The 26,323-nt window shown below is 38.6% G+C and overlaps 2 protein-coding genes across 9 annotated transcripts in view; one reads left to right on the top strand and one right to left on the bottom strand.

Annotated features, from left to right (window-relative positions):
- The window catches only part of LOC134663172 (cytosolic carboxypeptidase 1-like), an 86,017-nt gene that overhangs the window by 30,479 nt on the left and 29,215 nt on the right, over nucleotides 1–26,323 (top strand). The gene's annotated exons all lie outside the window — the stretch shown is intronic.
- On the bottom strand, nucleotides 329–26,300 carry LOC134663149 (uncharacterized). 2 transcript variants are annotated; one of them, XM_063519492.1, is made up of 6 exons: nucleotides 26,106–26,300; nucleotides 11,603–11,708; nucleotides 4,070–4,146; nucleotides 3,563–3,767; nucleotides 2,255–2,410; nucleotides 329–1,316 (listed from the first exon to the last, which is right to left on the bottom strand). In XM_063519492.1, exons 1-6 carry the CDS (start codon nucleotides 26,164–26,166, stop codon nucleotides 887–889), a joined length of 1,035 nt encoding a protein of 344 aa, XP_063375562.1. In that variant the 5' UTR covers nucleotides 26,167–26,300; the 3' UTR covers nucleotides 329–886. The 2 variants fall into 2 exon arrangements, with proteins under 2 accessions (XP_063375562.1, XP_063375563.1); XM_063519493.1 differs by having other exon boundaries at nucleotides 1,177–1,316; nucleotides 2,245–2,410; nucleotides 26,106–26,289.

The raw sequence follows: 26,323 nt of genomic DNA, 5'->3' as shown, positions 1-26,323 counted from the left end.
GTGATAAGTAAGAATTATTAATGAAGAGGTGTAAAGTCTAAGAATAAAATGTGTCCCCAAGTTGGACAGCAGAACAAAATACGGTTCGATTTGTTTTGTGGTAAACAAATAGAAAAAGTCTGTAAACTTTTGATAGCCGGAGTTGACAGTCGAAGAAAAGTACATATTCGATATCAATATAATGCACAATACATGTTGTGGTAGGTACTCACATTGCACAGCGCACAATTCATTTTGTAGACTGTTGGTCGAATTGTTTATATCCAAAGAATAAAACTTACATATTATGGACGTGCCTAGGAGGTGAATTCTGAAAATGAAACATTCATCCAATTACAAATTTTAAACTTTATTAACTTCGTTACATCACTATTCTTTAAATTCTTGAGTTTCAACTTAAAATACTTAACTAGGTACGTATCGATATAAACACTATCTTATACCACTATTTCGAATGATATGTCCTGACAAATAATCCGATTTGCACTTACTTAATTAAATTAATACATGTTACGGTTTAATAAAATCACCAGAGATCTGATATAACTACTTAATTAACGTAGATGTTAAGGTATCCATTCGTGGAATACTCATTTTGTGATATTCAACATTCCCGAAGACGGAGGCAAGTCGCAAGCGCGAGTCGCCAGCACCTTCACGAGAACACACAGTCCCGAAGAACTTTAGTCCCTAACGTCGTTTGGCGACGATTACAAAGATTCTAAAAAAAATCTACACAACACGAACAGTCTAAGCACCCTTAATAAGCTCTATCGCAAATTACTTTAAATCACGATTCATTCATTAATCGAACACTACTTTTGGTAGAAAGAATACCTGATTGATTTGAAAGCTTTAAACGACCACGCACCCTGCCGGACACTAACTAGAAGGCGGGCGGTGCCAGCATACCGCTGGCGTGGACGGAGTGCTCGGTTGCGTCCGGCTCGGCGGTGGAGGGCTCATCGGCGGCAGTGTCGGCGATATGGCTCAAATAAGCTGACGGATCGTCGCCGACCATGCCCTCATCCTCCTCGTAAGGGCCCTGCGTGGGCTCCTCTTTCTGCTCCTGTTCGATATCGTGAGCGTGAGCATCGGAAGCCCGCGAATAGTGGGAATCGATTTGCGGCGGTGATTTCAACAGAGCACCGGCCTTAAGATGCGGCGACTGAAGACCGTCAAGCGAGGAGGGGCGCAGCTTGCCGATGAGGTCGTTGAGAGTGAAGTGGGTCGGCAGGTGCTCGGAGCGCGGCGGCGGCGGCGACGACGACGTGAGCGGGTGTGCAGTCGTCGTGGTCGTGAGAGACAGCGGCTTCCTGCCGGACAAACAGACGACGCCCCTCGTGTTACCCACGGTCCGACATGTCACCATGCCAACACAAATCAGATCAGAATCAGAGAACGCGATCAGATTGTCTAGCTAACGAAAGATCAAATACAATTATACAGCAACACCGTTAAAAAGAGTATATATAGTGTTGATGCGTAATTGAATTTAAAAGGATTTTTTTGTAAATTAGACATTAATCGAATGGCATTCGCATGGTTCGTGGAGGACTTTGGTGGTTATAAGTCGGACATTGAATGATAATTAATTGCGAAGGAAACGGCCTGTATTGCAATTTTCTAAATGTAATTGTACACATGTAAAAACCAAACGAAGATAACCAAAAACTTTTATAGTTGAAAAATAAACAAAGAAGGCTGTTTCGTTTACAAAGAAGTTAAACATACGTTTTATATCAATGAAATTAATGAAACTGATGAAATTATTATGACAAGTAATGTAACTATATTAATATTAGAAGAAGCCATAATTATAGATTTAAACTATAAATAACGTATCACTTGAGCAAGAGATACCAAGCAAAGCCCCCTTCACCCACCCACCAAATAGTTGTTGAAAATTTTGAAAAGATCTCCATAATGTTAAGAAATATAGAATACTTAAAGCCAAATGCATTCTGTTGGGTGTAGGGCTCTTGTTTGGTGGTTGGGTAGGCGCAGAGGCCGTGTCCCGCGGGCCCGCGCGCTTGGACGGACCATGGTCGAACCAGTTGGACAAGACTCCCATGTTAGCACACACATAGCTACATCTACTGTCTATATCTAACCCAGAAGAGTAAAGACGTTGTCTTGTGAACGTAGTGCGATACTCGTGGATGTTAAGCATGTATACCCAAGGATTAAGTAATGCGCGCGGCTGGTCGGGGAATAGGCCTCCGGAGACGGCTGGCATCTCACCTGGCATTACCCCTGCGCCGACGAGACGGGGATGGAGCCGTAGTTGTAGTAGTAGCAGCGCGTCTGTTCACAGATGAAGTCCTTGATCTCGCCGCAGTGCTGGGGCTCCCAGTGGAAGGTGGGCGCTTTGAGGGCCACGCAACCGTTCGTCATCACGTGCTCGGTGCTGGAAAAACAAATTTGAACGATTACTAAAAAAACAATGTCAACAAAATGTGGTAAAAATATTTCGACAGTGATTGACGTATACGAACTATAAGTATACTTAAATATAAACCGGTCTAGTGCTTTACAGCTCAATACGAGTATGAATCCTTGATGACCTGGTGCTCAACAACCATGTCGAATGTAGGTAACCGATATTCTAAGAAATTCAAGTTTACATACGTCAGCAGAGCGTCACTTATAATTATATTGGTGCGAATTGCGCAATACACGCACAGAGAGTAATACCAAATCAATATCAGATTCTGGAAGTTAGAATGAGGAGACATCCATCATAGATTAGTATATGTTATTACTGACATCCAGGCCGGGTCGTGTCACCGGCAGATGCCGAACGCGCTCATCGGCGTTTCTCGAGCTGGGGGCCGATTTTTGAAATTCGACCGCTCGATTTCGTGTATTTCTTCAGTAATATCTCCACTACTAGGCATGTAAATTCTACTAATAGAATGGAAAACGAGTGGTCAATACCAATAGATTCCCAATTTCTATCGCTCGTATTTCAAAAATCAGCATTTCGCCGTTTTCCACCGATTTTCGAGTGCCGAAATCGAGCGATCGAAATTCAAAAATCGGCCCCCTGGCCTCCACCATGGCGCCTCTCGCCTCACGCAAAATATAACCAACAAGGCGCCTATCAGGCTAAGATAGTCTCGGTGGCTTCTGGGCGCAGCTGCCACTCCACTCCAGGAGGTTGACAAAACCACGAAATTATTTCAAAATTGGGATGTTTATGGTATTAATACTTGGTTCATATAAAAACTATGACGGAAGAGACGACATCATCCTACTCGTAATTGTTTAATGAGCACTTTCCTCCCACTACGAGATTAAACGTACTAAACTCCTTATTATGTCCTAATTAAAGCTCGAAAGCTATCGCACGAGCACAGGAATAACTTTCATAGCGCGATAAAACCACTTCCACGTATAATTGTTAGCCAGTTATTCTACTCTAAAGAGAAAATGTACTTTCAAAATCAAATATTAATTGGTAAGAATGAGCTTAAAATGCGCACGTTATAGTATTACTTGCACCGGTGCACGGTTTGACAAAGTCAATTTGCAAAGGCCAACATCAATATGTGCATACCCATGTCGTGCGGTGCGCTGCGGCGCGGTGCTTCCCTGCGGCACATCCAACGGGTCGATGCTGTCGTCGCGCGTGCTGGGCATGTCCACGGTGAGGCGCCGCATGTAGTTGAATGTGGCGTTGAACGGCAGCCCGGTGCTCATCCACAGGTACATGTCCGTACCCAGGTTGTTGCCCGATGTCCAGAAATCGTATTTGTTGTAGCCTGGAATTTAACGTGGTTTATTTAGAAAAAAAATGTACGTAAGACGATAATACATACAATAAGTAAGGAAAACTACCAATGGAACATGCTTAAAATAAAATATGGTGTTGTCTAAGGTTGGTGCTGGGAAGATGAGATCAAATGCAAAATCGCAAATGGACACATCAAAGAAATTAAATTTTGATCATACACATTATACAGTCAATGAAACTTGTGAGCACACAGCGTCCGACCAAATAAAGTGTCATATGGAGCGTGGAGCATACATTGTTAATATAAACGTTATTAAATAGGTTTGTTACCTGCATTTGTGAGATACGTTGTTATAGAGTCCGCCTTTTCTTTTGTCTCAAAGGATGCTAGCTGCAAACCTAGCGATCTGAAACAATAGCGTAAATTAAGTTAATACTTAAGCTTATTGTAGGTAGTAAGTAGTAAAAGGTTATCCGGGATCATTATCCAAGACCTGGTAGTATTTTATTATAATATGAAAACCATAATATTTCTCCAGTTAGCTTTTATGAATGAATTACGACTTACTTATTACAAATGTATGATTTACGAACTCCTACCCGCAGCTTCGTCTGTTTAGAATTAGTACTTTATCCCCCTTTTCCACCCCGATGATGATTTCCGTGATAAAATGTATCCTAAATCCTTAACAAATTTCTTCTAAATCAATTCAGTGGTAAGTGTGAAGACTTTCTGCAGAGAAATTGAATTTCTCTAGGGATCGTGTAATTGAGGATGTCTAGATCCTTTGACAGTGAGCAGTTATGAACCCGTTCCACCGGATCCATAAACGCGATTTATCTAAATAACCGCCTATTCCAGCTAATCGTATTCAGCTATTAGCTCGCATAGAAACTATACGCCGAAGCCTGTTCGAGGCAATTTATTCGCTAAAGACAGGCTTCAAGCTTGCACCGCGGGGACGACATTCCAGATCCAAGTTCAGAAAACTCTAGATGCTAAAAACTGCGCGGCGACAAGCCGCAATATAATTACATTCAGTTAAATATCGTTCTTAGATACGAGTAGCTTTTCTTATAAACCGTAAAATATATGAAAAGGTAAAACTAGCAACGAGACGTCTATTCATCAAAGCAATTTGATAAACGCGATTAATGTTTTCGATCAACATTCGACTATCAATGCCTACGAAATTTTTGCGGTTTGTGATGTGCCCCAAAAAAGCTTATTAAGACCCATTTATGTCAAAGATCTAATTAAAAAAATACATTCACAGATGTTGTTTATATTATGACCCGAGCAGTAAGAATAAAAACAGTTCGGTAAACCTTAATGTTTTTATAATGGTGGCAAAAACGTAACTATTGGTTTTATCGAGAACCCAAACGGTTGTAAAAAATAATATTTCCTTTTTGTATCAAAGCAAGATCTCTAGAATATGGTCAAAATCCTTATAGTATTCATATAAGGTTTATAATGGCATATTCTTATTTTTCCTGTGGTTGCTGCAATTTGTGTGTTATGGTCGGCGCCGGCGCATGTTCGTCACGCACCTGCTCCCGCGATACCTCAATGAACCTGTCAGCTTGTGAATGACGAATTCGCATAATATCTTTTTGTCACCGTCTCTTTACAACGGGAGCATCCTTAATCGATTTCATCGTTATGTTTAAATCTATAAAGACCATATTCCCATTTCTTCTCTCGTGTGACAGACGGGGGACAAAGAATATGGCTAGGTACAGTTCGAATACGTTTAGTCGTAAATAAAAATTACCGTTTTTTTAAGAATCTCAAGTATTGCTAAGAGTTCTTCGTACTCCAACCGACCTTAATCGATTTTATACCCGCCGACTTTGTTTCCAAAATAGCCAATGTTCAAATATCACGACTCTGTTCCCCAGAGCTCGTTAACAATATTGGAACAGTAAATAGGTCGTGACTGTGGGAATGGAAGGACATCGTGCGCGGGCGAGGCGACTGACCTTTCTTAGCTGTTTGACCGTGCACGTGGTCGATCTAGGCTGCGGGATCGTTACTCCGAAGAAAGAGCCATTAGTGACAAAACAAGACTTAAATAAAGGAAACTACACACAACGGTACTATTCAGAATGTCTTTGTTTGCTCTTTGTCTGGATATTTTAATAATACTGGCATTCCTTATTGTGCATCACAGACCACAGACCACAAATTAATAAAAATACTGCGCTTGTAACCTACCGCATAGGTAAAGATTAAGGGCTGTTTTACATTTTTATTTTTAAATAAGATCTCCGGTCTGGAAGTTTGTGACTCAATAAAAGATTATTAATTTATTTATTTAAACGTGTTTATTTAGATATTTGCAAGAATGAAGTGTGCGAAAAATACATTTAAGTATGTCTTCTTTTACTTTCAGTGATAGAAACAGATAATGGATGATTTTATTTTACGAATTATTATAGTTTATGTCTATTAAAGTTCCTATGGAGTTAAATTAGCATGTTTATGTGCATCGTACAGCTCTGTGTTTCAAACAAATGAAGTAAACTTCTACGAGTTCCCAGCGTTCCTGTTCTTGACGGCGTCATCGATTACAATACAATATAATACAGTTTATGTGCGAGTGTTAACAGTTAACACTGGTTACAAGCTCGCGGAAGCGTTCCGATATTGTTGTGTAGCTTCCAGAAACTCCCAACGGTTATGTAAATGACCTCACTTCCTGGTCGGAGTGAGCCGCGAGTGCGCTTGTTAACGCCCTGGCTCAGTTAGTGGTTACTTATACCACACCGGCTTAGGTGTAGCAGGACCCAAACAGGATCACTAGATACGGCTAGAGAAGGATTGCTAGTCACGACGATATTATTACTTACATCAAGTTGGCCGTGACAAATGTAACTTAAGGTGACGGTAGAGGTGGGTAAATTTTCAGATTCTGTCAATTTACCCCATTTCACACACAAGCGCACTTCACGCACACTACCTCACTTTACTGGGACAGGTCACTGACCCATCAAGTTTTTTTTAAGATAGCGTTTTGAGTTTAGTGGCCTCCTTTTAGGAAAAGCGTTCCATTGAAAGAAGAAAGAGAAACAATACATTTAATCTTGCTTTCCTTGTCTGTTCATGTCACACGTGACGTATTTAAATTCTAATAATTCATTTGGTTGTTGACAATTTTCTACATTATGGCTTTGTCGAGATACGCGTTTTCTAAAGTTAAACCGAATAAAACCAGATGTCATTAAGTCAGATGTAAAATTTTATTTACTACTCTATACGACTTTTCATAAGGCTCAAAATCAATTAAATGAGAATTTAAATAAATAAAATAAATGAATAAAGTTAAAATGGGACTGGGCTGGTCATGTCTGCCGAATGCCTGACGACTTGTGGGCCAAGTTAACCACAGAGTGGGAGCCCCACGAGTCTAACCGGGGAGCCGGCAGGCCTCGTCGGCGATGGCAGGATAACTTGGACTCCTTCTTGAGAGGCTGGCCAGATATTGCACTAAATAGAGACGAGTGGAGGAAGAGGGGGGAGGCCTTTGCCCAGCAGTGGGACACAGTGGGCTCTGAATAATAAAAATAAATAAAGTTCCGGCAGGGTGCAAAATTTAATTAAGGCGGACAAAATAAAATTTGAAAATATATGGAAACAGTGTTGGCCAATGTACCCCTAATATCTTTACCGATTTACTTTTATGTGGTATATTCGCCTTTTGTTTCACTATTAAATTAATACAATTAAAATAAAAAATATTATACCGGTATTCCACCGGTATTATTTCAGTGCTGAAGCGATTATCTTCGATCGTAGCCTTGATAATGTAGGTGTTGATAGTTACTTACGGCGGTAGGAGCGGCAATGAACCCCGTGCAGAGTAGAACGTGAGGTGCGTTGGGATAAGTGCATATATCTACTTATAATTCTTTGGCTGGTTGGTAACCCTCTATATTTTATTTTTTGTTTTACTGTTATTAGGTTAAGGGAGTTTTAGGGAGTGAAAAAAAAAAATGATTTTCGTTTTATGCGCTCGCGTGATTGCCGATGGATTATAATTAGACAAAAGAACTTGTTTTCCACGCATCGAATGTAGATCCCTATGACACTTCCTCCAAGTCTTCTCCAATAATGTTTATACCGTATTTTAATTACCAACCTTAAATGTTACATTTCTAAATATTTTTTTTGTGCTATACATACTTCAAAAAAATCGCTGGAGGCCTAGCGGTAAGAGCGTGCGAATTGCAATTCCGGCTCGTACCAATGAGTTTTTCGGAACTTATGTACGAAATATCATTTGATATTTACCAGTCGCTTTTCGGTGAAGGAAAACATCGTGAGAAAACCGGACTAATCCCAATAAGAGCCTAGTTTACCCCCTATGGGTTGGAAGGTCAGATGGCAGTCGCTTTCATAAAAATTAGTGCCTACGCCAATTTATGGGATTAATTGCCAAGCGGACCCCAGGCTCCCAAGAGCCGTGTCAAAATGCCGGGACAACGCGAGGAAGATGAGGATGATGTGACAAATACTTCCAAAAAAATCTACAAATATTTTACGTGACAACTGCTTATAAGTAAATATTATGTAGGTACACTTATAAAGTATAAAGTAGAAAATATCTTATAGGTACATAATATAAAAACCGATCATGTACGAGTAGGATTCACTATGGGTTCCACAGTTACACATTTTTATTGCATATTTTTTGTTTAAGACCAACTCACCTATTATAGGACATAGGTCTTCCATTAATCTTTTGGCGTTGAACTATTTTTTGTATATGTATTTATGTAATACAATTCTGAGTTAGGTTATGGTACATTTTTGCTCACCTACTTATAATTATGTATTATATCTGATATGTCACATGATACCAAAAATCGCCGCAAAGTTAAAAGTTCATTTATGTACGTTACTCATCTTCGGATCACCGACTTACTACTTCCTTACTTGACATATGTGTACTAAATTTCAATTGAACTAGTCCAGTAGTTACGGTGAAAATTGGCTTTAACAAAATGGCAGACACACGAGTGATCTTATAAGGGAGATTATTTTCCTTGAGTGAATGGTATGCATTTACCCCAATGCACCTCACGTTCCACGCGGCGCGGCGTAATCTGGCCCCTATTGGCCCTATTTCACCACGGTGACAGGTACGACAAAAACATCACTGTTATTGACGCCATAGGCATCCATGGACTACAGTTACCGCTAACACTGATTTAAACTATCACGATTTTTACACATTATTAAATTGTACAACGGAACCGCAAAACGTTCAAGCGGATAAACAAGACCAAGTGCGGGTAGTTCGAAAAACTCGCGCGGTTAGAAGATGCTGATGTCAACTTAAGCCAGTCTTCTCCGAGACCACGGGGACAACGCCGTCCTCGAAACGTCGGAGGTAAATCTTAAAACTTAGATACGCGATTAAGTCCCGTTGTACAATTTAATAATACAGTTACCGCTTACCATCGGGCGGGCCGTATTCGTGTTTGCCACCGTCATTTTACCTATTATTAAAAAAAAACTTTATTATATCGGATAAAACAGACATTTCTCTCGCGAAAAAATCTTGTGACAATTGTCACAAGATTTTTCAAAGAATTTTCGGTAAGTCTTGACAGGAAATGAGTTCTGTGTCGCAATTTCGATACAGTTGCCGTGTTTCTTGTGACAATTGTCATTAGCTTCGCAAAATAAGATTTTTTTAGTGGCAATATAATGGAGTTTATTTATTTATTAAAATGTTGGTGGCAAACAAGCACATCGCCCGTCCGATGGTAAGCGGTTACCGTAGCCTATGGAGGCCTGTGACGTCAGCAACAGTGATGTCGACAACTGTCGCACCTGTCACCGTGGTCGTGGTGAAATAGGGGCCAGTAAGTACCTAATAATCGCAGTGGTCTTAAGTGTCACAGACCCTACTGGCGCTTAAGTCCTTTATGACAATTTCTGCCTATTTTAAATTGTTAAAAAAAAAAAGAAACCGAATAATTATATCGGACTACCAAATTTTCACGAGAATCAGTTGAGAAATGTGATATGCAAAGGAGAAGAATTCGGACATACGAAAGCATTTTTGCCCAAGTTGAAACGGAGACCATCGCCAACGCTCGGTCAATGATGGTTTAGGTACAGCTAGCTGCAGAGAAAAGGTACCACCCCTGCATACAATTATCTATCTGGTCGTACCTTTTCTCTGCAGCTGACTGTACACCTATAAAAATGGTTGTCCCTGCTGTAATTTTATACCGGTACCGTACTTTGTATTTCAACCGGTATAGTTTTACCTTCAAAACGAACCGGTATTGATAAATAATAACGGTACCATACCGCTTATACCGTAAAGAAAGCATGATGCAGTCTCTGCTTTGCACAATTATTGTGTGGACAAAATTCTTATGATCACCGAAACATACATACCTACGCACATAATGTCATTGAAATAAAACATTGTTATTTTATAGTAAATTTATATAATACTCGATATATACACATAACAATAACCAGACCGCAGCGGTATTAGCCTGTAAGCTTCATCTCTTGTCTCCAAATCCGCAAAAACTAGTTAGTACTAAATGCTGGTCTTGCTGTTATTTTATTCTTGAAGATTATGGCTTGTTTCTTGATTATTGAGAACAGCACGTAATCGCACACATATAGACGGAACGAACGGCAACAAAGTAGGTGTAGACACTAAGACTTTCAGGTATTAAACGAATTACGCTTCGTATTAATAGGTAAGTAATATTTAAATGAATATATAATATTCTCTAACGTAAATACAAGATTACAATTGACATCAAATGTCATTAACGTACAGAAGTCATATACTTTTTTTTAATGACGCAAAATTGATACCAGCATAATGAAAATCAATCCCAATCAGTAAAACGAGTCTTTAAACTTTTTTCATTTTAAGCGGGTTTTGAAGGAACAAGTTACTTAAATTCAATTGTAATCGTATTGTTTTAGGATAGTTTACTGCTGTTTTCGATCGTTACGACCTGTAAATAACAACAAATCAAATTTTAAATGAATTTATTTACCCTATTTTTTGAAATACAATTTATCTACTGGTATACATTTTCGTATGCGTATATGATGAAATGTCTAAATAATGTCAAATACGAGCTACGACGACGTACACGTCTGCTTCGATCCAAGGCCAGCGGCCATCTGACTCGAAGAAGAATTTTGAGTGATGTCGTCAATGTATGGAAATTGTACGAAAGTTTACATTTGGGATTGAATTTCTGTGTTGTATTTGTGAGTAAAAATATAAGTAGATAATAATTTGCTAGTTTAGTTATCTAGCTTTCAAAATCACACAACAACTCAATTACTGTTAAAGGCAAAACTGTAATGCGTGTTGCTCAAACGGAACTCCATATTTTGATTTTTGGATACTTTTAGTGTCGATTTGTAGAGAATTACAGCAAATAAAAAATATTATGCCGTGAAGAGCCGGTACACGGCTTCTTCGTGAACAAATTTACGTATAATTTAATGCAGTTATTAAACATTTCTTGAACAAATTGATTGCACAAAGTGAGCTCTAAATCGAAAACGTCATATACCGTCCCCTTAACGCCGAAATTGAGAACGTTTTGTTTACGCTGATTTTAGATCTTGCTTGGTCTAGATTCGTCACCGGTCAATCGATTTACTTCGATTGAAAAAAGTTTATCTTCACCGTTAAGTTAGTTTTACTCAATTTTAAATATCAGGTTTATTTTACATTTAGAATTCACCAGGAATGCTTCTTGAGTTAGTTACGTAGGTTATTCCACGTCTCATTATCGGCTGTTTGGAAATTGGTGGCTATATGTACGTAGAGGGTTTAAAAATCGCTTTAACTTTACCTGCAGTATTGATAAGCTAGGAAATAGTTGAGCTCTGGACTGTAGGGGTTCATTCTGGAAATGAAGTATTGAACGCCATCCAGCTGAATTGTTGTTATCCTTTGTGCTGAAACAAAACAATAAAAAAAATTATGTACTTATTATTTACTATTTTCCCTGCAAAAGGCACGACCACTATTAGTCACCAAAATTTACTTGATTAACTCTCTAATAAATAAATAAGTAACGTACTTGTATAAAACCTAACACCAAATTTTATCACTTTACGCTATTTTGCAATTGACGTCAAAACATAATCTGTAATATGAAAACTCAAATCATATAGGTATTCTGTAATTGATATAGGATTTTACGAGTAGCAACCCAAGCTATTTTATTTGTGGCAATATTTCTCGTAGTCTTTTTATATTTTTATAAGTCCATATATCGATCGGATACGCATAATTCAATTTGGGCTGCACGAATACCCATTATCAGGCACATTTTTATTGTGGCTTGCGGTTAGTCGTGCTCAGGCGCACTCCCTCAACGACTTGAACGCGATTATTATAATTCTTATTTATTGATGGAATAAATATACCCACATAGTCATTTTTACAAAACATTGTATCAAAAATAAATAAGGATTTACGTCAAGTCCGAATTACTTGTATTATAACGAAATGTTTTATTACGAGTGCATGATACAAGTGGCATTTCTCTGCATCTATAGCATTTTTATCACGACTGACTAACTGTACAGCGAAATGTAATTTTGGTGTTTGAGGGTGACATAAATAAGTTTCCTATCGTCCTTTTTAGGGTTCCGTAGCCAAATGGCAAAAAACGGAACCCTTATAGATTCGTCATGTCTGTCTGTCTGTCTGTCCGTCTGTCCGTCTGTCTGTCCGTCCGTATGTCACAGCCACTTTTCTCCGAAACTATAAGAACTATACTGTTGAAACTTGGTAAGTAGATGTATTCTGTGAACCGCATTAAGATTTTCACACAAAAATAGAAAAAAAACAATAAATTTTTGGGGTTCCCCATACTTCGAACTGAAACTCAAAATTTTTTTTTTCATCAAACCCATACGTGTGGGGTATCTATGGATAGGTCTTCAAAAATTATATTGAGGTTTCTAATATCATTTTTTTCTAAACTGAATAGTTTGCGCGAGAGACACTTCCAAAGTGGTAAAATGTGTGTCCCCCCCCCCCCCCCTGTAACTTCTAAAGTAAGAGAATGATAAAACTAAAAAAAATATATGATGTACATTACCATGTAAACTTCCACCGAAAATTGGTTTGAACGAGATCTAGTAAGTAGTTTTTTTTTATACGTCATAAATCGCCTAAATACGGAACCCTTCATGGGCGAGTCCGACTCGCACTTGGCCGCTTTTTTTATTCTTTTAACTTTATTTTTAAATGTTTATAAAATGATCTTGGGTAAAAAGAATAATGTAGCAGTTAAATATATTGGTGTTTCTTCTATCTCTCCCGACCATACCAAAATTCCTGCAGTGAATGTTGTAACAGGGCCTATTCATCTCTCGGTACAGAGTCAACATATGTGTTTGTAGGGGACTTGACAATGAGACTTGACACAAATATGAATATGACCCCGAGGAAACGGGTAGGCGCGTCGCGATCGCGAGTCGCAACCATTCGTCTTCATACCACGCTCGCTCGACGCCCCCACTTCATTGTACCTACTGACAGGGTTGGGCAGTATTTCAATTACATGTATTTGAAATACGTATTTGAAATACAAATTAGTATTTTGTATTTGTATTTCAAATACTACCTCAAAAGTATTTTGTATTTGGTATTTCAAATACTGCACTCACATGTATTTAGTATTTTGTATTTCAAATACTTCAAGCTTCAAAATACATTTCTATAAATACATTTTATTAAATTCTATAATCCTAAAATGTCTAATCTCTCGCACAAGCTGTGAGCCGACCGCGAACCTCCGATCCAGCCGAGATACAATTTTCATTGGCTGGATACTGGATCTATATTAGGTCAACTTCTGCGTGGAACTTTTCGTTTAAATCTAGGGGATAGGGTCATTGCAGTAGTTTCCGTCCATGCACTAGTTTTCGACGACTTGACGGATTATCAAATATATATTTCATTTTTAATTTACTACTTTTTGCGAAATCTTCATCTTCCTCGCGTTGTCCCGGCATTTTGCCACGGCTCATGGGAGCCTGGGGTCCGCTTGGAAACTAATCCCAGTAATTGGCGTTGGCACTAGTTTTTACGATAGCGACTGCCATCTGACCTTCCAACCCAGAGGGTAAACTAGGGCCGTAATTGGAATTAGTCCGGTTTCCTCACGATGTTTTCCTTCACCGAAAAGCGACTGGTAAATATCAAATGATATTTCGTACATAGTTCCGAAAAACTCATTGGTTCGAGCCGGGGTTCGAACTCGCGACCTCCGGATTGCAAGTCGCACGCTCTTACCGCTAGGCCACCAGCGCTTCCTTTTTGCGAAATATCATTGTTATATGTAGACAGATATATTGCTTAGACGCCTTAGACATAAGGATTGAAATCAGTCCAAATTTGTGCAGGAATGTAGGTATATATTCAAATTTCGTCAAGTGGACGTAAACTAGAGCTGGACGAAAACTAGCGCAATGACCCTATAAGTTTATATGAAAGGATATTCGTTAACGTTAAAACTAAATGCTAAACAAAAAAATAAATAAAGGTATATTTTGTAATTGAAATACATTATTTTAAACACTGTAATTTGTATTTTGTATTTCAAATACCCGTCACCAAAGTAGTTTGTATTTTGTATTTCAAATACTTTTAAAAATGTATTTTGTAATTTGTATTTCAAATACGTGGAAGCCAGTATTTTGCCCAACCCTGCCTACTGAATATGTACGCTACGTATGACACCTTCATTAGTAAATACTACCTACTTACGTCTATTTTCACGCTCTGGATATAATACTCCCGTATATTAAACACAACCGCATCTGTCCCGTATAACCTCACGGATGGCTCGAAATTCAACAATTTACAGTCATTGTCTTATATTTTATAATTTTGACATTTTTACCAAGCCGTCGGAAGGGATCATTATTATTTATTGTAATGATTTGTTTGCTTTTACCCCATCAAAAACATAAATATCAAATGAGAGCCAAGTTCAATATCACGAATATGCGACTTTGTCGCCCTCGCTGACAAAAGCATTAAGATCTGTAAATGTGTGCCAAGTTCTGTGTCCAAAATCCTAATACCTAAGAGGTACCTAAATTTTTAATTACAAAAACATGCAGTACTCAAAAATATTTTAAGACAATTTATTTGTGCAGTTTTTAGAGTTATAACACAATTACTGCTCTAACATATAAGGGAACTACGAAACATACAAATATTTGCCACTTGCCAGACAGTGTCTGCGCCTTTATGTGACAACGTTGAATGAGACGAATGGCCCAATTTCATTGCGGTTTGGTTCTCGATGTCTATTACTTTTATGGGTTATGGAAGTCACTCTGTCTTACTAAAACTTCACATAGTCATTAAACCTCACAGCGAACCCCCAATTTTACTACTCTTACAGAACGGTACTATGTATTACGTGTGATGTATGTATAATGTAGGTATGCGAGAATTGTTATGAATTACATTAAAAATATCTAAACACGTCCACACAAAATCGTGTTGATTTCTAAACGGTGCCAATGCAAAACGTTTTGGGTTCATTGCATACATAATAAAACGTAAATTAAAATTCACTAGAAGTACCGCATATAAATGTTCATGAAATTGACTAGGCCATTGGTCAAGTGGGCCAGGAGCGTAAACCAGTGAAACTAGCCGGATCGCTGCGTACCAACATACGAAGTGCCTAAATTAACACAAACCCAGTACTTGTGGTATACCGCGAGTTTAGCACGAATTTTTAGGTATCTACCCAATTGCGTAGGTAGGTATGCAAAACAGCGCACGTAAATGGTAAATATAATTAGTCGGTTTAATTAGTATGTTCCAAATCGGTGTCTTGGTCGAAGTTGGTTCCTTATAGCGATTCACCTATGTAGGTACTTAATTTGTATAGTTACGTAAGTAAATACCTTTTAGTCATATTGTTAAATCCTGAGCTTTAAACTTTTTGCCTTAATCCTCTCCCTTCGTCTCGTGTGCTCTTTAAGTACAAAACTAATCGTGAAATGGGCCCAATATAACTCAACTGAAGGATGAAGTATAAGCGGCTCAGCGCGCGTTTAAATCAGCTCTCCCTAAGACTTGCGTAAAAATAAAAATAGTGACTGCAATCGTAGACTCGGTTTTATTAATAAACGAAGATTAAAAGTAAGAGTATAAAATAAGGTTTATGTAATCAGTGTCCTGTTTAGAAGTTATCGGCGAGATTGCGGGTATAGCATGATGCTATTTGCATTGGCGGCTGCGCGGAACGATACACGCATTACAAGCACCTAAGCCATTTTCTGACATATTATATTGGTTTAGATTACGGATATCGTAATGTTTGTAAACTATAATGTCGTGTAATAAAAGGTGAAAACGAATTGCATAGTATGATGTAAAAAGCTGAGTATACAACTGACAGCCTGCTGTACTCGTGCCTACTTATTTTCTCTTGCATTTTAAGATTACAGATTACAATTTTACTGCTGTAAACTGGCAACGTTAATGCGATTAACAGGAGATTAGCCAAAGGCCACTCTCCGGGTTTTGACCAGGCCCAGTATGGATAATAGTTTGCTAAAATTAACAAGGATTGTTAGTCCTTTTAAAGCGTTATTTCTTTAGAGGCTGGTCGGTCAGCGCTCGCGGCTCTTCGGCTATTAGAGCCCTGCGCCCGCGATCGGAATCCATGCATAATGCAGGCTCATGCATAAGTGATGCCGCGCTTTACTAGCGGACGTCGCTTTTGCCTTTGTACTACAAACTTTTCAACTGAATGTCGTGTTTAATAACTTCAGGCAGTTCATCTTTGCAACTCCTTACGATATTTTCTAAAATGTTTGAGTTGTGCATGTCATTTTGCTAACTATAGTATATTTATATTTAACTTACCATAAATGGGCAACATTAATGTGTTACCTTGTTTGGTGAAGTAATTACCTAGACGCGTAGGTACTATCTATCACGTCTGAAGCTAAGTGTTACAATTTATTGCGGCAGTAATACGCGAATCGATTGACTTATATGCCTCCTTGATTATTGATGTTTGCATCTTAAACTCTTCGTTTTCCCTGACTTTCATTATAACCAACCAAGTAAGGATTATCAAGCAATTTATCGATATGAAGATCGTTAAAGTTAAAGGGCATTTAGAAAGTGCAGATTGTCCGTGGGATGTCGTTCAGTAACAATACTGTAGCTCAAAGTCTATCAGACGTATGTGCTGCTGAAGTATACAGTACTTGAGGCTTGTAGTGTCTGAGGTGAGGTGAGTGTTGGGAAGGCGAGTCACGTCTCGTGAGTCACGTGCATACGGTGCATACTGATGCGCCGCGCGAACGCCCTCCGGTGCCGAACACATCGACATCGGAACTACAACTATCGCTTTAATCACAAGTGATACTGCCAGACACTTTAATAAGGCAGGATTTAATAAAATCAAAGTATGGGAAAGAAGTGACACTCGAAAGCATTGGAAAATTCGTGGTGAAACAAAAGACCATCTTATCTATTCAACCAGAGCTCGAAATTTCCTTGATGATTCAAAAAGTATATTCATATTAGACACTTAGAAGGGTCGAGCTGACGATTATCATAAGCCGCCAGAAATAACCATCAACACTAAGATACCCACGAGAGGGTTTCTTCTTTTCTTGGACTGCGGAGGTAAGCGCATTGAGAAAACTATGGATATCCGGCTCTAATCCACCGGACGTGCGTCAGGCATAACGGACCGCGGCCCAAAAAGCGATCGCTGCGAATGTCAAGCCGACATTGCGACGCCATGTTAGCCGACCAATCGCAATTTAAAGCAAATAGCGCACGTGCTGCATCGCCATTGCTTTCGATGGTAACGGGACTGTTATTTGCTATAAACTAAAGGCCGAAGAGTCTAGATACAGAAACTACTGTAAGCCGGGAAAGCAGGAAGTGGATGAAAATTCTAACAAAAATATTTTGGAATTACGATCCTTAATTTTTCTCTATGGGATTTCCCAGAAATTTTGGATGTGCCGATGCTCATATTGAGTCTGAGAAAGCCTTTTTGATTGTTTTCTCAAACCAAGTTATTTGTAGAGAGTCTGCCGGCCTAGCCAAGGTTACAATCGCTATCGCTTCGACAACGAAAAGCTTCATGTCTCTCTATCACTCTTCCATATTAGTGCGACAGTGACAGTTGCGTTTCGATCGCTACGGAGCGTAAGCGATTGGCATCTTGGCTACGCGGCCTGTTTCGGATGTCGTGTCGTTACTAATTCATTCAGCCGTAGTAGTCACCATCAGTCGGAAGTGAGCAGATGTTGCCGCATACAGATATCGTGGGCGCGAGTTCTATTATTAATCGAACCTCGAAGAGGACCATCGATGCATCACAATTAGATTCCCCTTTTGTAATAACTTGGTGAATCACGCCTCGGACGTTGTACTCGTAATGACAGTTCCTTTCCATTCAATTAGATTTGATGTTAGATTCAAGCAACACAGTTCATTCTTTACGACTATGAAATGCAGAATTTATCATGACGTTGCTGTTTCATAATGTGAAGACTAATTATCACGGCTAGCCCTTAAATAATTACATTAAGCAAAAAGTTATACATGCGCATAATAACTTCTTGCATTTCAAAGAACACGCCTGGGTATCTTAGGGTGTAATTGTGAGCGTCTTGCCAGGGAAACTTACATAGTTATCTAATTGGCTTCCTGCTCCTCGGAACTCACTACTTATAATAATCATTACAAGAAGAAAAAACGGGAAACTATGCACCAGTGAATGCTTACTTTTTATTTCACTTCTAACTTCAAGCACTGATTATATTCCACCCTTAACAATTTAATTGTACCGGCGGAATCCATTAGAATACTCTTTGTTTAAAGGTCATTTATAAATTATTCATTTTGTAGTATGTAACCTTATGCTAGTACTTGGGAGAATAAGACATTAAGTGGCCGGGGCAGGAGCGGCGGGCTCAAGGAACCGGTCTACTATCAACTTGAACACTAACGAAGCTAAAAATAGTATTTGTAGAACCCGAATAGGCTGAATAGCCTGCATTGCGACCTGGAGTCCATGTAGCAATGCAGGCTATTTAGGTCCTGGACTCATATTTTTACGAGCCAAAGCAGCGGGGAACATCACTTCTTCCATTGAATCAAAAACTCGAGCTTGTAAAATTATTCAATGTTCCATTGTATACGGCGATTATAGTATTATGTAAAGTACTAAAAAATAAGTTTTACCCTTCGCTAAAGCATCCTCTATTTCATTATTTATTCCTAAAAGCAGAATGTTAAACACGCTTTTATGTGATACCCGACATATCTCAACTTCTGAGATTTTATCGTAATGTATTATCGTCATATTTCTGTGCGTTAAAAAGCTATTTCAGTATACGAGTATTACGTGACATGACTAACATAAATAACATAATACATTCTTTAAAGTCTTCACTTATTAGTGAGAGATACGATATAAAAAAGATATACTTACACTCATGTGTTATTTAACCATATGTTAGGTATATCAAATGAAAGCTTATTTTATTCTTAATCTAATTGTAATAGGTTGCCTTATTTAAAAGTTGCCTGTCTAGATTAGATAGATAAAAGCAGTCCATGATGGTTGCCTAGATTTTAGATATAAATTTTTAAATCGGTTAATCAGGCAGCCGTGGACTGTACCACCTTTTTATATAACAAAGGATTAAATAACAGATGAGGGTATATTTATCACCGGAAGTATAGATTAAGGAAAATGTATTATTTAATACTGATTGTATGTAATTTAACTAGGCAACCTATGTGCAATGTGTTCATGTGCATATTATCCATAAATTATTCATAATCACTAATAAATTTGAAGATGTGGGTTTATATTTCTTTTACTATATAGAATATATACAATTATATACACATGATCTTATATTGTTGTTCCGATTTAGTTCCTCTAAATAGGTATAAAGAAGAGGTTCGATATTACTACATATTATATGACTTTAGTAATTATCTGGTCAATCAGCCTCATAGGTAGGTAAAGGTAGCCAATTCACGGCTAAAGTAAGTAGTTTAATAGTAGAAGTAGCCAAATATTTATATCTACACAACTGTTAATGACATTTTCGTTACAATTTTGTGTTTAGTCACCAAGAAACTAAGCTAGTTGCGCCGTGGGATACCATTGCCACAATTATCGCTGCTATGAAGAGTCACCTATGGAACCACCAATTTTCCAATTACCAGTAATTTTCCCCAACTCAAATAATCTATACCTATATGTTTATCAATACAGATGACATTAATGTTCATATTTTTACGCGGCGTGGGCCCTAATAAATTGACAGAGGATCCTGTCCCACCCGCGGACTATACTTATTAAATTCTATTATCTCCTTTTTTGGGATCACGGGCCTATAAATCCCGGTCTTTTGATAGGCTTGCGTGGGGATATAGATCCAACACGTAGAGGCCCCTTGGAGAGCTTTGATGTCATGTAGAACGCCTGCTGGAACCCGTTCATAGGTGCAACAATAGACACTCATGAACCGGTCGCAGCAGGCATTGGGACTATTCTAGAAAAAGTAAACAGTATATCGGTCTATGGATTGAAGTTTGGGTGGACAATGATACTGGGCTATTGTAAAGAAGTCCGGACACCTGCCACAACAATGCTAACACACGTTATCGAGGCAGGTGGTGACTCGCCGCTGACTAGATGGGCCCCTGAAATTTTATTATTATTGTTAGATTAGAACTGTCAGCGTTATTGAAGTCTAAAATGAGCATTATGTAAATGGCACATGTGAAACTGTTATGATTTTTTTTAGGCAGAGATAAGTTTAGCTTACTCTACAATGTGTATTTCATAGAGTTAAATGGCACGTTGTTGCTTCAGTGTACGTACCCTTGACTAGTTGACTCTGTCTGTAAAGTCGGCATGCGTAACGCGTTGCATAACGCGAATAACTTGTCCATGCGAAGGTAATCGTTGACGCCTCTCTAGTGACGAGACTTGAACAAATCGCTCTTAAATATATCCAGGCGAAATGCTATTATAAATATGTTACAATTTGTTATCATTTAATTAACACGGTTTTTACAAAATAATAGAGTACAATACAAATAATCATTTCATTATGTACAGTCAGATGCAGAGAGAGGTGACCCCCCTGCATACAATCAGTCTATGCAGGGGGGTCAACTCTCTCTACATCTGACTGTACATGTAGGTGGGTACGTAGATTCTAGAAAATAGATCCCCATAAATTAATGTGCCTATCTGTAATTTCTCAATTAAAAGAAACAAAACCCTTTTAATTATAAATTGTTTCTCAATATAAATCTTGAGTCATAATTGTTAACGTAAAGTACCTATAAATCTGTACAAAGCAGAGTCTAGTGGTCAGGTTTTATGCAATAAAATGATAAAACATATTTCTTTTAGCCATAACAAGCACCAAAGATTAAGAGTAAAGATTTATCCAATACTTTAAATGCGCAGTCGCATAGTATACAGGGTGCTTCCTGTAACAGGAGCAATAAATTATACTGTAGGCTGTATTCCTCAAACTGACCTACATTTGTTCAGCAACTTTTGAAAATAACTAATGTTTTGATCTTTATTACACTTTCAAGTTTATTCTAAGACGCAATGTATTGCAAATTTTGTTATGTTTAAAGCGTGACAAGCAACGTCAAACACACTGATGTCAGCGTACATTGAAGGCAATATTTATTTTGTATGAAAAAGAGGAAGTCTAAAGGATTCATAATTTTTAAAAGTTGCTGAACAAATGTTGGTCGGTTTGAGGAGTACAGCCTTTAGTTTAATTTATTGCTCCTGTTACAGGAAGCACCCTGTATTTAATGTCGTATCGTAAAAAAATTGAGATTTGCCTTCCAAGGAACTTAAAAAGTAACCGCTTCAATAAAGTTTCACGATCAGATCCATATTGCAAGTTCCCGTAGCGAGCGCCTTTATCTACCCACCTACTTTATGTTCGTAGGTGCTACAACCCGCTATAGGCTGGCTATAGGATTTAATCTCGAACATTACCATGAATCTCAACGATGCATGCACGATAAACTATCGACGAATGATTTAAGCCTCAGGGCTTAACCGTTCGAACGATTTATTTTAAACTGCGTCGCTTTTGATGCACTTACTTGACTTAATGCAGCCAGAGAACTAAATGCCTAAAGAGAATCTTTAAAGCACTCCACGTCGAACTAATCAGTTTGAGTTAATTTAGCGTAAAATGTACCAGCATTTTGATTACTCTCATCCGTGAGAACATCGATCGGATTGTTCGCGGTCGGGTAACGATTGACTCGCAAAAAAGGGATCGAGATAATGGCGAGAGATCGAGCGGAGACGAGCCCAAGGACGGCCGCCCTCCTCCCGCCTGCACCGGAATGCACCTCCCGGACTATTTTTAGTAATCAAACCCGATGCCGACCCAGTCCCGACCGGACGAATTAAATGTTCGCGAATGCTAATAGTTCCATTGAAATTTATACCTAACGAGCACGCATAGTCCAGCCTGTCACCGACCTATTAGGCCGCTGCCGCTGTTTGCCAGCCGTCATGCCGAGATATCAATGTAGCAAATGAGCAAATTTAATGATGCTCAACAATATTTTTAAGATACTATCGCATCTCCTCTAGACCTTCGAGCCCCTAATATAGATAGATAGTTTCATATTAAAAATACTTTCACATCAATTTTTTTACTAAAAGCCACCCAAAAATTCATCTCAAGTCTTGTTTAGGAGGGTTTTCCGGTAACTCTACACTTATCATGTAATTTGATACAACCGTACCACCTGTTGCATTACTTTGAATTATAGCGACAAAAAAGATGAGGATCACAATAAGTTCTCGATCGCTTTCAGCACCCGACGCAATAAAGGATTAATTAATTTGATTATAGTTTTGATTACGACTTTCAAAAAGTATTTTAACAGCCTATAAACCCTTGCTTTTAAATAACCCTTCGGACGGAAAGGGCAGTATTTTTCCGTCTGTTAAATTACGTTCGCCGTGCTCGCGCTCGTTTATCTTGTTGGTTACCATTACCAATTTCTTTCCAAAACCATGGCAAGGGAAGACAAAGGATTGTATTAATAGTAGGATTTAGTGTTATTTAAGTTAATAATATGTATATAGAATAATATGTACAGACATCAGTGTTTATAAACATTAAATATCTCCTAGTTCTTAGTACAAAGCGACACCTGCTAAGTGTTGTGATTACGACCGGAACAATGCTTTCGAGGCACCTCGTCGTCTGTAATTCTGTATAACAGTATCTTTAACAACAGTTCTATTTTGCAAAACAGTTATATTCACTCGATGTTTATTTTATAAGAACGCGTTTATTGTCATCATCATTCATCATCATCACCTGAGATTAAGCAAGATCTAATCGCTAAATTGACTTGAATGCTATGTCTTATGTCGATCTCACCTAAGTAATACTTTGCAGTAGTAGTAGTAATACTTAAGGACAGACCAGTTTGAGTCCGTACCTATTTCCTGGAAGTCTTTTAATTTTATTTTGTCATCATAAAATTTTCATGTCCACTGCTGAAGAAATGGAGTGCATTAGTTTACCGTATTGCAGATGATTGCAGGGAATAGAAATGCGAGAAATGAAGTATATTTCCCACACGTTAATAAGATACGATAGCCGTTTAAAGCTCGATTTACACTCAAGTACTTATATCAAGCTTTAAACGGATATGTCTTGCATAATCTCATTTCGCCCGAGTTGAGATATGTTGAGCGTGGCGCTCGAGGCTCTGTTAACATGGATACTTGCGCGTATTGTCTTCGACCACGTTATTTGAGGGCGAAATCATTAATCTTAGCTACAGTATTATACTAAGAGGTACCATCGCATGTCTTTTGCTACGGGCTGCGGATAAAGCATTATAATTTATTCTATGTCCAAGAGACAAACATCCTGCCCGCGCACGCGGCTCCAGGCCGATGAACCCCGCACCTGCGGCCATCTCCTCACCCCCTCGAGTTTTTTTCCCAACACTTGACTTCCGTTCCCTCGCTACAACCTGTCCGATAATCGCAGATACGGATCATTAGCGGAATCGTTCCAGCGATGTTGATTGCTGTGAATCATTAAGGTTGATTAGCGATTCTCGAATCTCCTCTACGAGGTAAAACCGCAAGCCAAATTTTATTGCGATTTACTGTGTCGTTGACTCTAAGTGAATTGATTTCCGAGAAAGCAATTATGCAAATCGACAATCGTCATAACTTGTAATTTACCATGATAGCATAAATCAATATGATCTCGTCTGTTTTGCGTATACTGATACTGGTCTCTAGTAATGGAGGATTTTTTTCAGCATCTTCGCGGATATTGCTAACATGCCTTTATAAGAACATTGCAATTTAAGTTACATCGAGTCCTTATAGGCTGCATATTCTGCGTCGTGACAGCGGCAGGGACCCGTATTCGTGCTCGCAGGCTGTCGCATTGTTCTTGGCGCACGAAGCACTGTCGTGGCTTGCGACCAGCTATCTAATTCCCAAAACTTTTTTTATCGACTGTGGGCTCATCTATTTTTAACCGGTCGTCGACATCCGTAGCAATTGGGGATCATTTTTATGCTGGTTCACCTGTGTAGCTATGTGTTAGGTCAGCTTTGTAACAGTCGAGCCTGCCACAGTGCACAGGTAGAGTGCAGCACACTTGAGTCAACACACGCGAAACGACGGCGCCGGGCCCGTGGCCGCTTTATGGCATCGCATGGGACGTACGCAATGTTGTAATACTTGTAATACATCATGTGAGCCTGCGCGCGCAATTATTATGGCCGTACTCGTATATATAGCTATAAAAGCATTTTCCATGAAGGTACATAATTTATTTTATTTCTTTTGAATGCAACTTCAAAACAAAATTGTGATTACACTTAAGAGCGTACCTTTTATTTTTCTTGAATGTATGTTACCTTAGAGTAATACATTTTTTGTACGATGTAGAGGTATCTCATATGCCTTAACATGTGCGTTCTATAAAAAGTATTATTTTTGTCTAAGATAAATTTTAAGTTTTACTTGGGAAATACATACTCGTATATGGTATGAAAGTTTAATGATATTTTCTTTAGAGACAACCACACTGAAGTAGTCTGAAACAGTTGTAAGAATGTAAAGGTAAAAAGCTTCACGTCCCTTATCTTATCTCTTAATTTATGTAAAGCTTTTTACATAGTGCAGTGCCATTATAATCTGGTAGATAGATAAACGAGATAAATATCTATAACTATCTACAATGTTAGAGTAAAATTACCCTGTTTATTGACCCTTGGTAACAGCTAACTCTTTAGTGTAGTTCAATCCGTTTATACCTAATCGGTGAAAAGACGTGAAGCGACCACCAAAATCCTGTGTAATGTGGATTTCAAAGGAGGATATTTAAAATAGTCAAATGTAAATATTATTTGTATGATAGCTCTTTAAACCCTACATTCCCTACAACATTATTGTTATGGGAAGAACAATGTTAAAAGTTCCAACAAGAATGCAATTATAAACCACTTAATAGATGTTTTTTTCAGTAAGGGTGGCTGAGCAGGCATTGTACTCTAATGAAAGCTGAACAATGAAGGTCGTAGACCTGTAGGTCACCGCGGGCACCTTGCCCCTACTAGATCAGCTTCTGCTGTTCGCAAAGCTTTTATTCGAACGACATAAAGACTAAATCTTACTAGTCAATACTAATAAGAGTTGTGAATGCCTTTCCTGCGACTGCAACTCGCTTCTGAATGCCTTGAAGTCGTCGCATTGCATTGATGGCTCTCCTACTGTTTTTGCTATCATTCCCTTAGCTGTATGCAGTTCCTACCTTCTTCATATAAAAATGTACACAGTCATGTATGTTGTTTTCTGTTGTAAACAGCACTTGATGGTTTGGTCACAACGTCTGTTTTAAAAACAGTTGATGAAAGTGAAACAGCTTAAAGTAGAAATTTTAGTGTTGGTAAATATGAACTTTCGTTTTTAAAGTTTATTTCGATTTGGCTAGATTGACCTATATAATCGTATAACTACAAAAAAATCTTAAGTGGTACCCGGTTAGAAGTCGGAAAGGTGTCTCAAATTAGTAACGAAATAAAATGTACATATGTACCATTTTTTTTTGTAACACACATGTTGTATGTTTTGACTGTAACACACATTCCTTTTTGAGAAGATTACATAAGTTCACATGTGTAATTAATGTTTTCTTTTATCAAACCAAATAAATTAAATATTCCTGTTGACACTTAATCATAGGATTGCAAAGGATGATCATTGATCGATATACCTGCAGCAGGGCCGAGGGTGGCTGCGAAGAGCAGGAAGCATGTTGCGAGGACGAGCTGCATATTGGCGGTGAGAGGCAGACGGGACACTCGCGGGGCGCACGGCACAGGATTCTCGGGCACACTGAGCGCGCGAGCCCGGGATCCCCCCTTATAACAGCGACGCGTCCCGCGCCAGCCACCACTGAAGCAAACCGTAGCTCTCCGCTGCGGCCGCAGC

This window comes from Cydia amplana, chromosome 4 (genome assembly GCF_948474715.1).
Source record: "Cydia amplana chromosome 4, ilCydAmpl1.1, whole genome shotgun sequence".
Lineage (NCBI taxonomy): Eukaryota > Metazoa > Arthropoda > Insecta > Lepidoptera > Tortricidae > Cydia > Cydia amplana.
Note: the sequence above shows the minus strand (reverse complement) of the source record. Positions and strands in the feature narration are given on the sequence as shown.